General features: G+C 41.1%; 1 protein-coding gene across 2 annotated transcripts in view; it reads right to left on the reverse strand.

The window, feature by feature from the left end:
• mgat5b (alpha-1,6-mannosylglycoprotein 6-beta-N-acetylglucosaminyltransferase B) overlaps positions 1-15901 on the reverse strand; it is a 67289-nt gene extending 51388 nt beyond the window's left edge. Inside the window, exons 1-3 of one of the 2 annotated variants that reach the window (XM_005750094.1) lie at positions 15424-15901; positions 14236-14348; positions 868-1012 (exon numbers count right to left, since the gene is read on the reverse strand). In XM_005750094.1, coding sequence (XP_005750151.1) covers positions 868-1012; positions 14236-14348; positions 15424-15491 — 326 coding nt within the window. In that variant the 5' untranslated portion in view covers positions 15492-15901. Of the gene's footprint in view, positions 1-867; positions 1013-13214; positions 13379-14235; positions 14349-15423 lie in introns of those variants that run through there. The other variant, XM_005750095.1, reaches the window with a different exon arrangement.
• Between the last annotated feature and the right edge of the window lie 1407 nt (positions 15902-17308).

The following is a 17308-nucleotide window of genomic DNA, read 5'->3' on the forward strand; positions in this document are numbered from 1 at the left end:
GGCTAGTGACGTCAGACTTAACGACCGGATTGAGCACAGGAGTCACACGCACAGCCTCTCATTGTGCAAACATACATTGGTTGTTTCACACAGAAGCATCTATATTTCCATCAATCTGGGAGTGTAAAAGGCTATCAGCTGGTGAAGAGCAAGAGGACAGCTTAATTACTTTCACAGCATTATACTAGGTGAGCAAATTTTTTCTTGCTGGGAGATTTCACGCTAACCTCAAGTGTGAACTTTTACCCAATATGTATCAGCATTTGTGGTTGGTTTCGAAACTATTTGCCCTTTGTCACCGTAACATTTCCAGTTTAGTCCCTGAGAGGCCAATTAAATGATTGTTAGAACTGTGAGACTGAGGGTGTATTCAGGGAGCATTCTGCAGTGGAAACTAAACTGTAACATAGAAATATAAATATGTGGAGCTTTAGCCAGTAAATATTTTCCCATCACACTTGTGAAATCAGGGTTCAGGTTAGGTGAGGCACTATACGTCTGCCTTCATTCATTAAACGCAGATCGAATCGGTTACACAGTGAACAAGCCATACTGTAAACAGAAAATGTCCCTGCAGATCTCTAGAGATCATCAGAAGTGAATTCTGAGAGGAAAGAGTTCCTGTCTATGACGAAGACACAGAGATGATGGACATGATATCTAACAGGGGAACTAATAATAAATGCACCAAAAGGAGGAAGCTTGGAAGCTTCCTATCCTTAAACCTGGAGCAAGTGCAGGCATAAGAAAAGGTCAGTTGCCAAGGAAACCACAGAACACACAACTCTAGCTTGGCATCATATATATGTCTATATACATGTATACACATATACACATATCGAAATGCAAGCCAGTGCTATACTGTACCTGTCCAGTGCCGAGCTCAGCTCATCCAGCCTGTGGGTGTCAGTTGTGTTGCCCAGTTTTGACAGAACATCCATCCTCTTCATTATTACCTCCAGCATGTCACAGATTTTTCTCAGCACCCCACGAGACTCTTGACCACCAAGTACTAAAATAAAACAAAACAAAAAAGAGACAGATAAATACTATGTGACTGATAACACCTCAAAAAAAATCAGAAAGATGGCACAGAGAAGATGAGGAAATCAAAAGCAAGAGGATAAGGCACAAGAATTTATTGAAATAACACAGAAGTCATTCAGGTGTAAACTGCTGCCTCCTTTAGAGGTAACTACGGCAGACCCTCTGCCTCCATCTCACCACATCTCTAGCATCCACCTCTGGTCAAGCCAAACCTCTACATGTCCTCCTTCAATACGTCTATGAACCTTGTTTGTGGTCTTTTTCCTCCTACCTTGCAGCTCCATGTTCACCATCATTTGTTCAGTTTACCCACTATCCCTCCTGTGGACATACCCAAACATGTCAGCCTTGTCTCTCTAACTTTGTCTCCTTTATCTCAACCAGAGCGGTCCCTCAGATGTACTCATTGCTAATCGTGTCCGGTCACTCTCAATGAAAATGTTAACATCTTGAACTCTCCTGGGTCAACAAATTACCGCTGAAACGCCAACCTTCCTTCATCCTTCTTTACCTCTCGTGTGCACCATCCTTTGCTTTGGATGTTTGACCACATGTAGATAAACTCATCCACCTTCACTGCTCCTGGTATATTCACTGTTAAACCAGTCTCCCTCTCATGTACACAAATGTATTCTGTCTTGCTTCTACTGACTTTTCTTTCTTTTTGTCTCCAGAGCATACCTCCACCTCTTCAGCCTCTTTTGCTCCCTATTCATGGATTCTCAAAGAGCCTGTCTTACTATATTACTTATGATATCACTTTAATTCATTACCCAGTTTACTCTGGTTTACCTTTAACATCATCTCAGTCAATTTTCTATGTACTTTCATCCCCCATAACTAAAGCCAGCTGCTCACTGGGAACCAGCACACCCAGCAAAACAAAGGAATGGTCAAATTAGACTCTCAGTGTTGGACTTGTTTTGGCGCTTAGTTCAGATTATTAATGACCTGACTGGTGGTAACCCAGAAGGGTGCAGTTTACAAATACCCAGTCAATTAACAGGCTTGCAGAAACAGACAACCAGGTCAAAGCAGAATACTGAGCCAAGGTCCTGACCCTTTGCTGTTTGCTTCAGTCACACTAAGCCCAACGTCAAGTATTCATTTTAAAATGTAAATGCACGAATTACCAAGAAAACACAAATAGCTCGGCGTGCCTCAGGCGGTAGGTCTTAAGTCGCTTTTGATGAGAAAAAAAATTGAAGAACCGAGAAAAAGAGTGCCACTCTTGGGACTTTGGAGTGAATTTGTAGCCTGAATTCCTGAAAAAAAGAAAACATCCGAAACCAACAATAGCCTCATATTGTTCTCAGAGAGTGAAAATAAAACCTCACCTTTGAGCGTTCCCTCATCAATTGCATTAGGCTTTGGAAACTGCAATGTGTGCAGGCTGCACTTCCCTTGTCAGGGTTCATTTATCACGGGGCAGGGAAAAGTCACCTTTCACATTAAATAAATAAATAAACTGCATTACATCTCCAGTAAATAAAATAAGGAGAGGGGAGGAAAAACTCAACTTCTTCTGCTGTTTGTGAGAGTATGTGTGCCCCCCCCCCCAAAAAGGAGTGCCTCTCAAAAAAGGTTCACAGAAATGTTGCACTGATATACTTTCCTTCACTGCCTGTGTTTTGTTCTTTGGCTGAGGCTTTTCTATTATCCTCAGTCAAACTGGCCTAAAGACGTCTCCTTTTGAATAATTCAGTAGTTAGACAACAAATTTTTTATTCTACGGGCAGAAAGAAAGAGAATAAATGAATTCCCTTTAAGATTTGGAGCATTATAGCAGCAGTTTAATACTATACTTTTATAAAACACTGAACCAGGATTTTAGTGTTTTTTAAAAAAAAGAAGATTAGAAAGAAGAAAGCTAGTGTATTATCATGTTGTCTAAACTGTAGCATGTAAGGCCACATAAATAAACGTCTATTTGAAAATTGCAACCACTACTTAAAACCATCTATTAAAAACAAAAAACAAAAAGGAAAGTCTGTTTCTTAATAAGGGGGATTCAGACTCCTTGCTAGGTTCAGATGATCCCCTATCAGTTGCCGTCTACTCGCTGCAGTAAATCTAAACAAAGCCCCTGGGCTAAAGTGTGGGAAGAATTCACATTTTTCCACAATAATGATCCAGCTCTCACACGTTGTGCAAGTAAATCACTATTACTGAGACTGTGCCCCACCCGCCACCCCCACCTTTCCTGCACAGTGCATTTTTAGCACTAAACCTTATATATGTTTGCAATCAACTGCTCATCAGATAGCCTTTTGCTCCCGTTTTCTGTCGTCTCTTGGGAAACATTAGCTAATGTGTTATTTCCCATGCAGATCTGAGTGCACCGACAGCGGTGCAGCAGGAGTTGATAGTGTATCTACGTGCTAATGTAGCGCCTCCTCTGTGTCATTCCTCATCAGCTGGTTAATAAAAGGCACATTTAACGACAGCTAATCTCCTTTAAAGGCTCAATTTCAGAAGTGCCACAGCACAATCAATATTCTGAACAAATTCCAGTTAGGTCACCACCTTTACTCTAGCCTGCTGTGTCCAAAGCACTTGCTGACCGGCTATAAACAACTGCCTTCCAATACACCCACAGGCTCCGTGTAGAAGTTCAATACCACAGTTTTTACCCAGCCTGTCCGCCCAATATACAGCATCTTTTTATCTTTGTAGCTGTGGCCCTCGGTGTTTTCCCCATTCTTTCCCCATCACTTGATCCACAATCATACACAGTTTTCTCATCAGCACCGCGAAATGTGTTAGGCCGCGTCTGTGCCCTCTGGCCATAGTTCTTCGGCAAATTGTTTATGTGCCATCCAAGCCTCAGTGTTTGAGTCTACAATTGCAAACTTTGCTTTTACCCTACATGTTCAGCCTTCAAGTCAGTGACATTTAAAGCTCGTCCTCTGGGCTTTTTCACAAGCATTTCTGCTGGGCCAAGAAAATGTTGGTATGTTTGGAAAATGGCTGTGAGTGTGTGAAGCCTAAGTTGTTTACAGAGAGTTGTTTACTGATTTTAATACCACCTCAATGTTGAAATCATAAAATTCATACAAATCATGTGTGTTCATTTTAGTTGCAGACATAAAAACAAAAAACAAAAACAAAGAGCCCTGCACTCTTTGGCATAATAGCATAAAAAAAAATAAGTAGGACATGTCACGCTCATGTACAGCCCACACCATGCTTTCTGTCTGATTGCTGTTGCCTTCTGCAACCCTCTGGGCAACTTTAACAGAGTCCCAGTCTTCACATTTCCCCCCGTATTTGACATGGCTGCAAAAACTGCTCTTTTAAGAGAAATACTTACATAATAAATTAATTAAAGAACACTGCTTTAATGAGCTCGATAAGTAAGGACAATAAAGCACAAAGAGACACGTAGCAAGTGGCCCCCACGTGTGCCTGGAGAAAAACTATCAGCAGGTTTCCGTGGGGATGACACGGGCACTTCATATAATTCTATGTAAATTAATATTTGAGACAGAGCCTATCCCAGCTGTCACTGGGCGACGGGTTACCAATCCATCACAGGAGAAATACCACAATTTATGCTCACATTCACACCTAGAGCCAGTTTAATATCACCAGTTAACCTAACATTCATGTCTTTGAAATGTGGGAAGAAGCCGAAATACCCAGGGAGAATCCACACAGGCACAGAAAGAACATGCAAAACTCCCACAAAGACTTATTGAAAGGTTAATATAATGGCCCATACATGTGGTTACCCGGCTAGGAGTAATTGCAGTGTAGAGTAAAATGCTTTAAAGATAATTTATTGATGGTGATTTATTTATTATTTATGCATGTTGTCATATTATATACACGTACTACTTCAGCCGTGTACACCGTTTTGAAAGAAGGAGCAGTGTGCAGATGCTACTTAAAGGGAAAGATGGTGTTTTAACTTTAGCCTACTGATAGATAAAGCTAGAAGGACTCTGCAATGCACCTGCTTCCTCTGAATTATATAAATGTTCTGGAGTCTATACCACACAATCAAAATAGCTGTGAAATGACTATTGTTGTAATTAGGCACTACATACAAGAAAAAGCTGAAAAGACTTTGTATTTTATTACTTAATTTCCAAAAATATGTATTCAATATAAAGAAACGAACTGCAATGATGGAAAACACGTCAGGGAAAAGGTCAAGCCTTGTTTGTTTGCAAGAGCAAGTCTGCTTAAATCAGCAACAAATTTGTAAGTGGGAACAAAAGAGTGCGGAGGCAGACCAGGAAAGGCCAGCAGCAGGTTAGACTGCATGACTGTGAGCAGAAACAGCAGCTTGGATCCCATCTTCAGTGTGAAGACATGGATATCATGATACCATCATTAGATTGATAAATACATTCACTTTGGTTTTAGCTCATCAAAAACATTACAAAAGTCTTAAGCTACCCCCCATTTCTTTACATTTTGCCTCCAGACTTTGTACTTAAAAAAAAAAAAATGTTCTCGAGCAATAGTTCTTCTCTGAAGGTCTTTCAAGGTTTTTCTTTGCAAATTGCTGCTTTTTTGCTCACTTGCCTTATATATTGTATTTCTATGCATTTTACATTTTTCAGTAAATCATTGCATTTCTTATGTTCCTAGCAAAATGTAAATAAATGAGGAGTGTTTCAAGACTTTTGCATCTTTTAATCTTGTTATTGAAGATGAAGGCTGGGTTGGTAAAACTAGGTAATAAAGTGATGGGTAGTTTACTATTAACATATGCAACATGACAAATAAATGAGAAGAATTTCCTTTTCTCTGAAAAAAAATATAGTGGGTTTAGGAATCATGTTTTAGGTCATACCACCCACCTGTACATTGTAGATCAATGAGAATCATTGATACAGCTTGAAATATTAAAAAGTGAATAAATCTGTGTGAGTACAGAGGAAGAGCAGTACAGCAGAAATGCTCAAAGAGTACCAGAGCTAAAGCTGAAGCTGCAAAACATGCAAAGATAGAGTTGAAGATTTGTCATTAAAAAAAAAAGTTTAAATTGTGTCAAAACAGTAATAGACCAGCATTATACTATTGCATTGTTAGGTGATTAATGTAGAAGCATAAAAAGGGACATTGGCAGCACTGAGGTCGCTTTAATTGGAGCGATTTTAATTGCTTTGTGTACTGACATACAGTTAGACCAGTGAGTATTTGTACAATGACATTTGTTGTAGTTTTGGTTTTTTACAGATTGGATTTTTCAATCAATGTGACTAAAGTGCAAAGTTTCAGCTTTAATTTAAGTACTGTATTAACAGGTTCAGAATTACAGACATTTATACACAGTCCCCCATTTTCAGAGGATTTATTGGGCAAACCTAGATCATTTTACATAATAGGACTGTTTAAAATACTTGACAGCCTAAAATCTAACAAAGAACCCTTGCACATAATAAAGTGCTGCGTTTCCTCCCTTGAGATGCTCTACTAGACCTTTACTGCAACCACCTTCAGCTGCTGCTTGTTTGTGAGTCTCTCTGCCTTCAGTTCTGTATTTAATGACTAAGAAGCATGCTCTATAGCCTGAGATCAGCTGACTGACTTGACCATTGAAGAATATCTCATTATTTACCTTGAGAAACTCCCGGGTTGCTTTTGCAGTATGCTTTGGCTCATTATCTAATTGCACTGTGAAGTGTTGTTCAGTCAGTTTTGCAGCATTTGGCTGAATCTGAGCAGAGACTGTAGCTCTGCAGACTTCACAGTTCATCCTGCTACTTCTATCAGCAGTCACATCATCAATAAACACTAGTGACTCATTTCCGCTGGCAGCCATACTTGCCCGTGCTGTACCATTACCTCCACCATGACTGACAGATGATTTTGCATGCTTTGGATCATGACTTGTTCCTTCTCCATACTTTTCCCTCCCCGTCATTCTGGTTCAAAGATAGGGTTGTTGCCTCTCGCTTTAACTGTGCGGTCTCTTTTAAATGTTTTGTGGCAAAGTCTGATCTGCCCTTCCTCTTCTTGAGAGTAACCAGTGGTTTGCACCTTGTTATATCCCCTCTGTATTTACATTCAAGAAGGTGTCTCTCAGTTCTAGACTTTGACTTTGACACCTTCCTTCCTTCCTGAGAGTGTTAATGACTTGTTTAGATGTTGTGAAGTTGTTTTTCTTAACAATGGAAATAATTCTGTCATCATGCACTTTAGCTGTCTTCTGTTGTCTTCACAGCCTTTTGGTGTTGCTAAGCTCATCAGTGCATTCATCCTTTTTTAAATAATTAACCAAATTGCTGATTTGGCTACTCCTATTTTTTCCCCATCTCCCTGATTGGATTAGTTTGGGTTTCAGCCTAATGACCTCCCTCGCTTCCACTGAACAGCTACCAAGTGTAAGTTCAACACTTGGAATCACTTCCAAATCTTTTATGTGTTTGATTCGAATGAAATAATGCTAGAGCAGGAGCACCACCGTTCAATTGCTTTTTTTTTTGAAGATTTCAAAATATATAAATACATAATTTCTATAAGTTAAGAATAAGTTAAGAATATAAGATTTAAGAATAAAGCCCAACTGATGTTGGGTTTTTGTCAGGTTAAAATAAAAGATTTAAAGATTTTGTTATCTATATACAGTATATGCTAAAAATCAAACAAATTCAAACTGTCAACCAAACTATCGATTGCAGCAGTGTTTAAAGTCTGACTTTTACTCAATAATTTATTCTTTTTCCCCATTAGCGCCACAGAAAGCTAAATAAATAAATCCAATCTTCCCTGCTATCCACTCTGGCTGGCAAGGTTTCTCCGTGAGGGAGCTTAGAGCTGAACCTCTCCACCTCACCTGTCACCAGGATAAAAATCATACATTCCCTCCTGCTCTGAACTCAGACATGCTCAGCTAACCCTCCCCCTGTCCTCACGCTGCAGATTCAAATATTCATTACAGAAAAGGCTGATTGAGATTGAGTTGCTCTCTGCTTTTTGGCACATGTGAGGGAGCTGCCAGATCCAGAAGCTATTAGAGCAGAAAACCTTTGTCACTTATCCTGCGTGCAGCTCCAACCTCTTATTATGCCCGACAGCCTGGAAAAATGGAAACAACCTGCACTATTTTTTAAAAACACGACTCCCTCTAACTTCAATTAAAACCTTAATCTTCTATCCACAGTGTGCAGATAAACCAACACATTTAGTCCTACGCATGATGATTTTTGGATCACACCGCACGGTGCGAAACACGGAATTTCCACCTTTATCAATTTGAAAATGTGAAAATATATTTTAATTGGATGTTTGATTTTTATGATTTTTATTCAGAGCAGCAGCACATAGGTTGCTAATTTACAGCTTGTAGATATTTAGTTTTTTGTTCCTTGCACTTCAGCACATTTTGAAAAAGAAGTGGAGACTTCTCAGCGGTTTATGTTAATATTGAAAGAACTATGTGTGAGATATAGCCCTTTTAACACAATATATCTAAAGGTTATTGGTGGCAGTAAAGAATTTTACTATTTTGTGGAAAATCCTGTATCTTCAATGAAGTCTGGGAGCTCTTTGTATCTCCCCCTATAATCTCTGAGACCTTCAGCAGAGCAAGCTCCAGCTTTGCTTGCTGTGAAGTCTCACAGCCCAAATCTCCAGCAGATAAGGTGACTGGCTCGGTCAGACATCCTGAAAAGCTCTTTGGATGCATAGGTTGTTGGTTTAGGATTTCTGTTGTCCCACTGAGTGATAAAATTTGCTCCTTCAACTCTGTCAGTTTTCTGAAGATAAGCTTAAAGAATCCTCCTGTACACAGATCTGCATTGATCCTGAAGCTTGTGTCAGCAGTGTGCCAGTGCCATTGGCAGCCATTTAAGATCCATGCTAGATCCTATCCACGTTCGGCAGATGGGATGGGATCTGTTGGCTCTTTTGGGTCATGGCCACCCCCAGTGCTTTCCTCTTTTTGTTTGCGTTTTGTTTCTTCAGACTTTGATTTTCTATAAGTGAAGTCACTGGGGTTTGAGCTTGCACTGTGGTAACTGCCTTTTCCCATCTCTTCTATATTAGTTTCCCTTACACATGACCAAATGTTTATGCATTGTACTGAAAGGCATCTGAACCTGAATCTAAATAACAACTCTTAACTTTCACTCAAACTCACTCTTTTGTGCATGAACTGACATTCCAGTAACAACCTGCTGCTTATGAACCATTTGGTAAGCAGGTATGTTTGGACTTCCCAGGAAAGAGGTTCATCCCACAAGCGGCTCTTTGAATAATTTTTCTAATTCTACTCCAATTAAAGCTGATCCTTAAAAACTCTAGTGCAGTCTCCAGTATATTATTTTAAATTGAATGTGCTTAGGCAAAGACCTTGGAAAAAAAATGTGTTTATGTCTGTGGGGAGAAAAATTACGGATTATTATAAGAAAGCTGCATGGTGGTGAATTGTTTTGTACTCGTGCCTCAGGGCCTGAAGGATCAAAGTTAAAACCTTTCTGGATTCATGTTGGAGTCTTCTAGTTTCCTCACAGTCCAAATTCTTGAACATTAAATTAACTGGTAACCTGTATAGTGTGTACAACACCTCTTCGCTTTCACTCCACCCTGTTTTTTAAACCCTGTTCCCAGACAAGGGAACACACTGAGCTTCTCTAATAGCTCCCAGATTGGATAATAAGCAGCCAGGCTGTGTTCAGTTGCTGAAGGGAAATTAGAAGCCCCGTAGTAAGGTCATATCATTCTGAAATGGTTCAGTTGAGTAGGGATAGCCAATCGTGATACAAATATGAATACACTGGAGGACATGTGACAAATGTTTCCCATCACTACATCATGACTCCGAGATTGGTCCTTATCAAATAAATTAGGGCAATTAAGATAATTAGTCTAACTGCCAAATTATTCGAAGTGAATAATTACAACAACAAAAACATGACCAACCAGCAAATAAATTCTGTATCTTAGGGCAATTTTTTTTCTTCACTTGCAGTTTTTCTGCAGTTATGTGTTGCGGATCATTCTGCAGTCACCGCAATGCATCAGGTTGTTCTGATACTACCTTTAATTTTGGAAAAATGTATTGTGATAGCGTCATGTGATTACCTTCTCAAAATGGTTAAAAATATACCAACTGGAGCTGGTGTGTGCAACTGTTTTTGTCAAGGGGTCACATGAGAAACTGGGACTGTTGTGGAGGTCTGCACCAGCTCACAACTGGGACTGTTGCAGAAGGTAACAGTTTTGGTTTCTCATATGATGCTAGTGAGCTGGGACCTTAAGAACTGGGACTTTGCTACTTTAGGAGTGGATGACTAATTTTCCCAAGTGGCCACTTGAGAAAATTAATCACCCACCCCTGGACGAGATGGACCTACTATTAAAAACAAAATCAATTACATTTGAATTTCCCAAATTCACTTTCTGAAACGTACATTTCTAAAGCTCAGTTTACTAAGAAACATACTGTGTGCCTGCACAGCGTCTCCACTTATTTTCCAAGAAGGAAGAGTAGTACTTTTATCCTCTTTCATGCTTTCACTGCCTACTATTCTGCATGAACATATTTCCTGTTTTTGCACAGACACAAAAATACATGGAAGCAAAGGGATACAACAAGAATAGAAAGTGAACTTCCTGACCCAGTTTGCAGCTCACGTAAGTGACAATACTTGATCAGTATCCTCTCCACCCAAAAAAAGCCATTGAAATCAACCAGCCTACCATAATAATTTCATCTAGCATAGGACTCAGTATGGTGTAAGAGCATATTGCTTGTGTGAAATCCATTGCTTCTTTTTTTGCTCCATTTTGACTTTACAAGCACAGATATATTCTGTGGCCACACTCCAATGGAAGCAATTATTTTACTGCTACTAATTTGCAGAAAGTTGTAATCAAAAGTGTTGTACTTATATTTCCCTATAGGTCACAATTAATTAGCTAACATGTACACACAAAATTCAACAGTCCAGTCAACTTAACCACTTAAAACTAATAAATAACAGTTTTCTTTATAGTTCACAGCAAAAACATTGCATGAGTATTATCTCCGCCTAAATCTGTCTATTGTAATACCAAAAAACAAGGGAGGGGGGGAAAATAGCATGCAATAAATCAGCCACAATACACCCTGATGACAATTCTTTAAATAAAAGATGCTCAGCACCAGAAAGCTGTAAATAACAATCTGAGAAAGCATGTTAGCGGTTGAATCTAGCCACAAACTGTCACAAACAGCAATCAGTGTCTGCATTGTCATATCCGCCTCACAATCCAAGCCAAAAAATAAAAATCTGCTTTTTTTTCTCTTCACCAGGCGAAAGTGTGAATGATGAGCAGTCATCTTTTATCCACACCTCTTCTTTGTCAGGCACAGATCCAGTCAGTCACCTGCACAATCATTTCCCATTTCTTCTCAATTGCTGGTGAAGCTCCAGCAGTAGAAAACTTGGGTTTCATTTATTCATAGTACCAATACACACACGGTGGAGGGACAGTGCTTCGATTTCAAGCACATTATCAAACTTTTTATTCAAAAATTTAAAAAAAACAAACTCGCATTTTCAGCTTTGCTAGACGTGCAGATGCCACACCCTTGCTTTGCTATGATCGATGTCAGAAAAGGCTCATTTTCATCCATCACGTAGTGAAGATCGCTGATCCATGAAATAAAAAAGTTCCATCAGTGTCTGTGAAAGGATGGCAGTAAACAAGGTGCCGAACAACACTCCCCGCACACCTGCTGCCCTGCTGTAACTCAGCACTTTATGAGGCTAAAGCAGCTTGTAAGCAGCTGATTGTTATTCATTATTATCTTATTTCCTTTTGTATGACTTTATTATTCTTTTAGGAGCAATTGCTGCAAAACTGTTTAATATTCACTCATTAATTAATATTCATTAAATTCAAATTCACAGGATGCAGGAAAAGCAGTTAAAAAAAACAACTCAGGTAATGGAGCTTGCATGTAAGAATGAAGAGCACATTAACATCCGAACCATTTCGTCTTGCTCTGAACTGGGTAAAAACCTGAAACCGCGCTAGGCCCATTTCTCTCTTTATGGCTAAACTGCATCAAGACCCCCGTGGCAAAAGGACACACTGTGAAGGTGGTCTTCAAAGAGCTTATTAGAAAGCTACGGTACGCCTCTGGAGCCTTTAAGATATCTAGGATCAAACGCCTCCGCCTTTCATGCACCCCACTCTGGAAGAAATGGTCTCCCTCTGACCACCCCCTTCCCCCCCTTACTTTTTCCACATCATTAGTTTCCCCTATTTTCAAAGGGAAGTAATGAAGGAAGTGCATGCACTTTAAATCTGGATAGAGCTTTGCATCCCAGTACATTTCTCCGTCTCTGGCAGAGCCACAAAAACAAAAAAAAAAAAAAAAGAGCCAAGAGAATGATAGAAATGTAGAGGGAGAGAAACAGAAGGTAGCAACCCAGTAATTACATATTTTTTTCCACACCTTTTGCTCTTCAGGCAGTTATTGTCATTCACAAGATGAGCAGTAAACAGAGCTGCGGTTCCTGTCAGCACAGCCTGGCCATTTTCATCGATACAAAAGTACTGTGGGCGTTACGGTGCTTCTACTCTTTTTACGAAATGATCACAAAGAAATTGAAAAGAGCTACAATGTGGGGTCCGATGCATCCAGCCTTTGCTCTTACAGCTCTCCAGAGCATCCCGTGCAAAGGCTCGATGGGTGCGATAGCTACAGTAATCGCCTTCGAGGTGCCGCTCCACTGAGTAACTCATCCCAACTTAATTTATTATGCTAACTCCTGGTCCACTAATCCTCACTCCCAAGCAGGCACGTGTGCATAAACACACAAATGCACATGGAGAATGAGCCTTTACATGGTTGGGCTCTCCCTGGTTAGCAGCGTTTAATGAGCCGGAGGCCTCATGGCTTCCCTTGACTGCAGCCTGTGAGCGATTAATTAATCAGACAGCTCTCCTGTCTTACACTCCCTCCTTTCTGGCTTCCTCACCTTGAACCACTTCTCTGTATACCCTTTCATAAACGGGTGCTATCCCTAAAATTACCACCCATGATCACACCTGATACAACATTCCCATCTACACTACAGAATTACACAGATTTTTTTTCCTGGTCTGAGAATTATTAGTTTTAATAACCAAGACGTTTCTAGTACTAATTCAGTCGGCAACATCTTTACAGCTTGCACACACAAAAACCACACAACGGTGTGTCCTTTACTCACCGACCCAGAGCCAAACTGCAGTCTTCAGCAGAGATTAAATTCATGCTGTTGTCTACTTTACATAGGAATGAATTGGCATCAGTGTGGTGTGTTGCTAACACAAACTGGTAACAACTGGCGTCCTTGGATGGGTGGCAGTGGATAGGGAGCATTGCTTCTTCTAATGCCAGCTGGTCTCTGTCACAGAGGATGACACACAGTGTCAACATTGTGCCAAGCGGTGATAAAAAGGTGAGAGACACAAAGTCCAAAAAGCTAACAATGACTCTCCCAAATGGCTTGTGCTGTAGTGGTTTGTATGCAGAGGCACATAGCACAAACACAGAGGACGTGCCCTGAAAGATAACTGGTTTCTCTGAGGGATGGCTGCGCATAGTTCGGATTTCTTTCTGGAGTGGAATTCATTTGAGGGATCTCTGTGACAGTAAAGCCTTTGTTGGTATTTTAAAATTACCTTGTGAAAACTGTAGCTGTCACTCTGAAACACGCAGCTTCCAGCCCTCCAATGATCAAACTATCTTTGAAATCACCAGTAAATATGATTATAGCCTCAGTCATTTTCTACTTCACTTTTAAATGCTCTGCTTATTCTTGCTTGGCTGAGCTTGCGGGATCTGGCCGACTTGTAGATTACTTCCTCTGCACGACACCCCGTGTGGCCCTGCACTATTTGCCCACACGCGGGGTAAAATAACCGGCATAAAGATGGACAAAACCACGAGTCAATTTTCAGCTGCGACTACAACTAAAATCGAGTCCCTCTGGGTCAGAAGAGGGTCATGACGTGAAAGCAGACGAGGAAAAAAAAATGGCGTGTAGATGAGAGGAGCCTCTCCAGGCGATGGTACCCCCTGACGCACTCCTGATGAGCAAAGTGAGCAGGTCTGTCAGTTCACTGGCAGTAATCAAGGAAGCCCCATGAAGCTCTCAGCATGTTTCCAGCCTGTTCATTACAAGTGCAGGGCACAGCCACTGAAGTCACAGGCTGCCGAGCGGCACTGATGTATAACCGCAGGCTTACCTTCAGCTCGCATGGTGAAGGGGGAATCTCCGGGTCGCTTGGCCGAGAACTGGCCCCCAAGAGAAGTCATTAGAAAGCACAGGCTGAAGAAGCCGATCCCCACCACAAAGATCCTGCAGGAGAGGGAGACAGACAAAAGGGCAATTTGTGACATAAGATCAAAAGCCAAGGATAGAGCTCAGGAGACAGAAAGAAGCAGAAGACAAAGGACAGGTGGAGTAATGTCACAGAGGAAATGCAGCAGTTCAGTTCAAACTTAGGACACTGAATACTTCATGACATTTTGGACCTATTTTTCAAAATTCATTTTGTCTCAGTCAAGCCAAAACCTTTTTTTTTGGGGGGGGGGGGCACTGTGTACTCTTGTGTCATTTCAAATTAACCATGACATGTATGGGTTTGCTGTATCACACTGCGCTCAGCGAGCAGAAATCCAAAACAAAAGCACTCTGTTACAGGCAAATGGCTGCATGTGGGAGAGAAGCACGACATTTCTAAAGCTTAGAAAACAAACGCTTTGGAGCGATTGACTTAAGACAGGCTCCTCTGAACGCTCCAGGAGCCGTGCTGAGAACTGCAGGTCGGATGGTCCTGCACTTCTATCATACACACCTTTTGGTTTTGTTTTTTAAGGCAAGGCTGAAAGCTGACTGCAGCCGCTCAACTACAGCCTCAGTGTCTGTGATAGAGCCGCATGTGAGATAATTGCGCGGGGTCAAGGTTGCTAATTACGCGGGGCTGTTTAGTTCACGAGCTTACGTTCAGCCCGTGTTGTCAAACTCTGAAGTTTTAATGAGTTTCTGTCTGCTGGCTTTGCTTCCACTGCTTCTACAAGCTGCTTGTGTGGAGAAGCTTTAGCTGAATAAGCAAATCTTAATTGTGGCACAGCGGCCGCTTCTTTACTCCAATTAATCGACAAGCTCTGAACTTTTAAAACTTGCTCTACTGTGGGGGGAGCAAGAAACACTAATCGGTCACAGTCTGGGAAACACTAAACGATCAATTTGCAGTGGTTTTGCTATATTTCTCTTGAATCCCATTTATTTTTTACGACGTTGAGGCAAGAATAATAAAATAAAGTCATATTAAAAATCAAAAAGGAGAGGAAATGCACTCTCGCGTTACCGTTTCTAAAGTCAGCAGGCTAGTGCTTTAAGCCGTGGAAAAGCCAAACTAATGTGTTCTTACCTGAACGGTTTGAAAGTGAGAAGACATCTCCTCAGCATAATGGAAAGCTCGCTGCTGGCTGCGATCATTTTCCACACTCACAGAAAGCGTCGGCTCTGTTTAACATCGTGCGAGTGTGCGTGCCGAGCGGCGTCAAAGGCATAACTTTCAGCCGGGGTCCTGGACAACGACGGGAAGTGCGTCCAAGACAACGCAACTTCTCAGCCTTCCCGGTTCGCTGGGAACAAGTTCAGCGGAAATCCTGACGGTGAGTCGTGCAGACAGCGGGGTGGATGGTCCTTCTGAGGAGCGAACCGAGACCGATGTAAGCCGTGATAGTCTCTTTTAATAAGTTATGATCGTAGCTCCGGTGCTGGTTAATTGTCCTGAAAATCCACGCGGCATTAAGCGCAATTTTAACCCAGGACTGCTGAGTTCACTGAATTACTCTGAGTGGATGGAGCACTGACTCTGTTCCTATTACACGAGTGGCTCTTTAGCTGGGGATGCGTTACTGATAGCGCCATCTATTGATCCAGCCTGATATACAAAAGTTGACACCGTTCTTGGAAATGAATGGGCGGATAAAGGTAAACACATAATTTCTAAAAATGTGAATATTATAGTAATATATTTTTTCAAATCACCACGCCCCCCCCCAAAAAAATAAAAATAAAATAAAAATAAAAATCTGCAATAATTAAAATGAACCTGACTGATGCTTAAATTGCCCAACAAAAAGGAGAAAACACGTCACAGTCCTGTAATGTTTTTCTCAGTTGTGGATAAATCCGGATGGAGCGCCTCTACAAGCACTTTGAAATCGATTGCCCTCAGAAGGGTCCTTTAAGTGAAGGAAAACTAGAAAACATGATGAAACGCTCTGGTGTACAGAAAATGTAATGCGGTTCTCTGAGTTGTTGGCGTAATAAGGGTGAGCTGGAGGTTTTGTATAGGCGCTCTTCGGTTAGGAGAAAAAATACTCTAACACACTGAAGTGTATATTTAGGTGCTCTTTCAAAGCATAATGCCATGACGAGTGGCCTTTCGGGAAAGACAAGACGCGGTGTGCTGTAAGGGAATAAAACACGGTGGAAGTGTCCTTTCAGAAAAGAACACGAGCTGCTGTGTTCTATAAAATACCTTTACGATGGCCATTATGGAGAAGAATAATGTGTCCGTCGTGCAGGCTGGCAACTTGGAAAGACCTTTGGAGTTGTTGTTGGTTTAGAGCAGATAGAGAAGTGTTCTTTACTCATAGACTGAATCCAAAGCTGCAGCAGCAGAGCACAGGGAAAACTTCAGCCTGAGAATGCTGAAAACGTCCATGAAAGCTGGAAAATCTGCAACACAAATCATTTCAACTCGGAGTCAGTGTTCAGAAATACTCATACTACCCCAGCAGCAGGTTTCCGTTTGTGGGGACGTTTCAGCACCCAGGACAGCTCCACTTGCGAGGCAAACAGCAGATCAGCAGCGACACCCAGAGGGCGGAATATAGAATACAACAACAGGAGTGTCATCGTCCTCTTTTGAGCCTCGTTTTGACTTATAGGCCACGGATCATTTTAAAATAAGATGCTGCAGACTAACAGGTTGACTTCATTCTAAACTCCAAACACACATCACCGGGCAGTCCATAGTGAGTAACTCTGAGTTTACAGCAGGTAGTGGCTGGATTGGCCCTTTCAGATGAATAACAATAAGATTTTTTTAAAGATGGAAGTAACCAAGTGAACAAGGAAAAGCAAGGAAAACAGATATCAGCAGATAAGGTTCTTCTGATGCTTTATGATCTGGCACCATGAGGAATTCTAGTGAGCTTCTGGAAACAAACAAATAAAATCTGGCACCATTCTTTAGACACTTGAGCCATTTAATTTATTATTACTATACCATTTGGTTT

The sequence above is a fragment of the Pundamilia nyererei genome, unplaced genomic scaffold (genome assembly GCF_000239375.1).
Source record: "Pundamilia nyererei isolate P.nyererei 1_Seehausen unplaced genomic scaffold, PunNye1.0 scaffold00261, whole genome shotgun sequence".
Taxonomy (NCBI): domain Eukaryota; kingdom Metazoa; phylum Chordata; class Actinopteri; order Cichliformes; family Cichlidae; genus Pundamilia; species Pundamilia nyererei.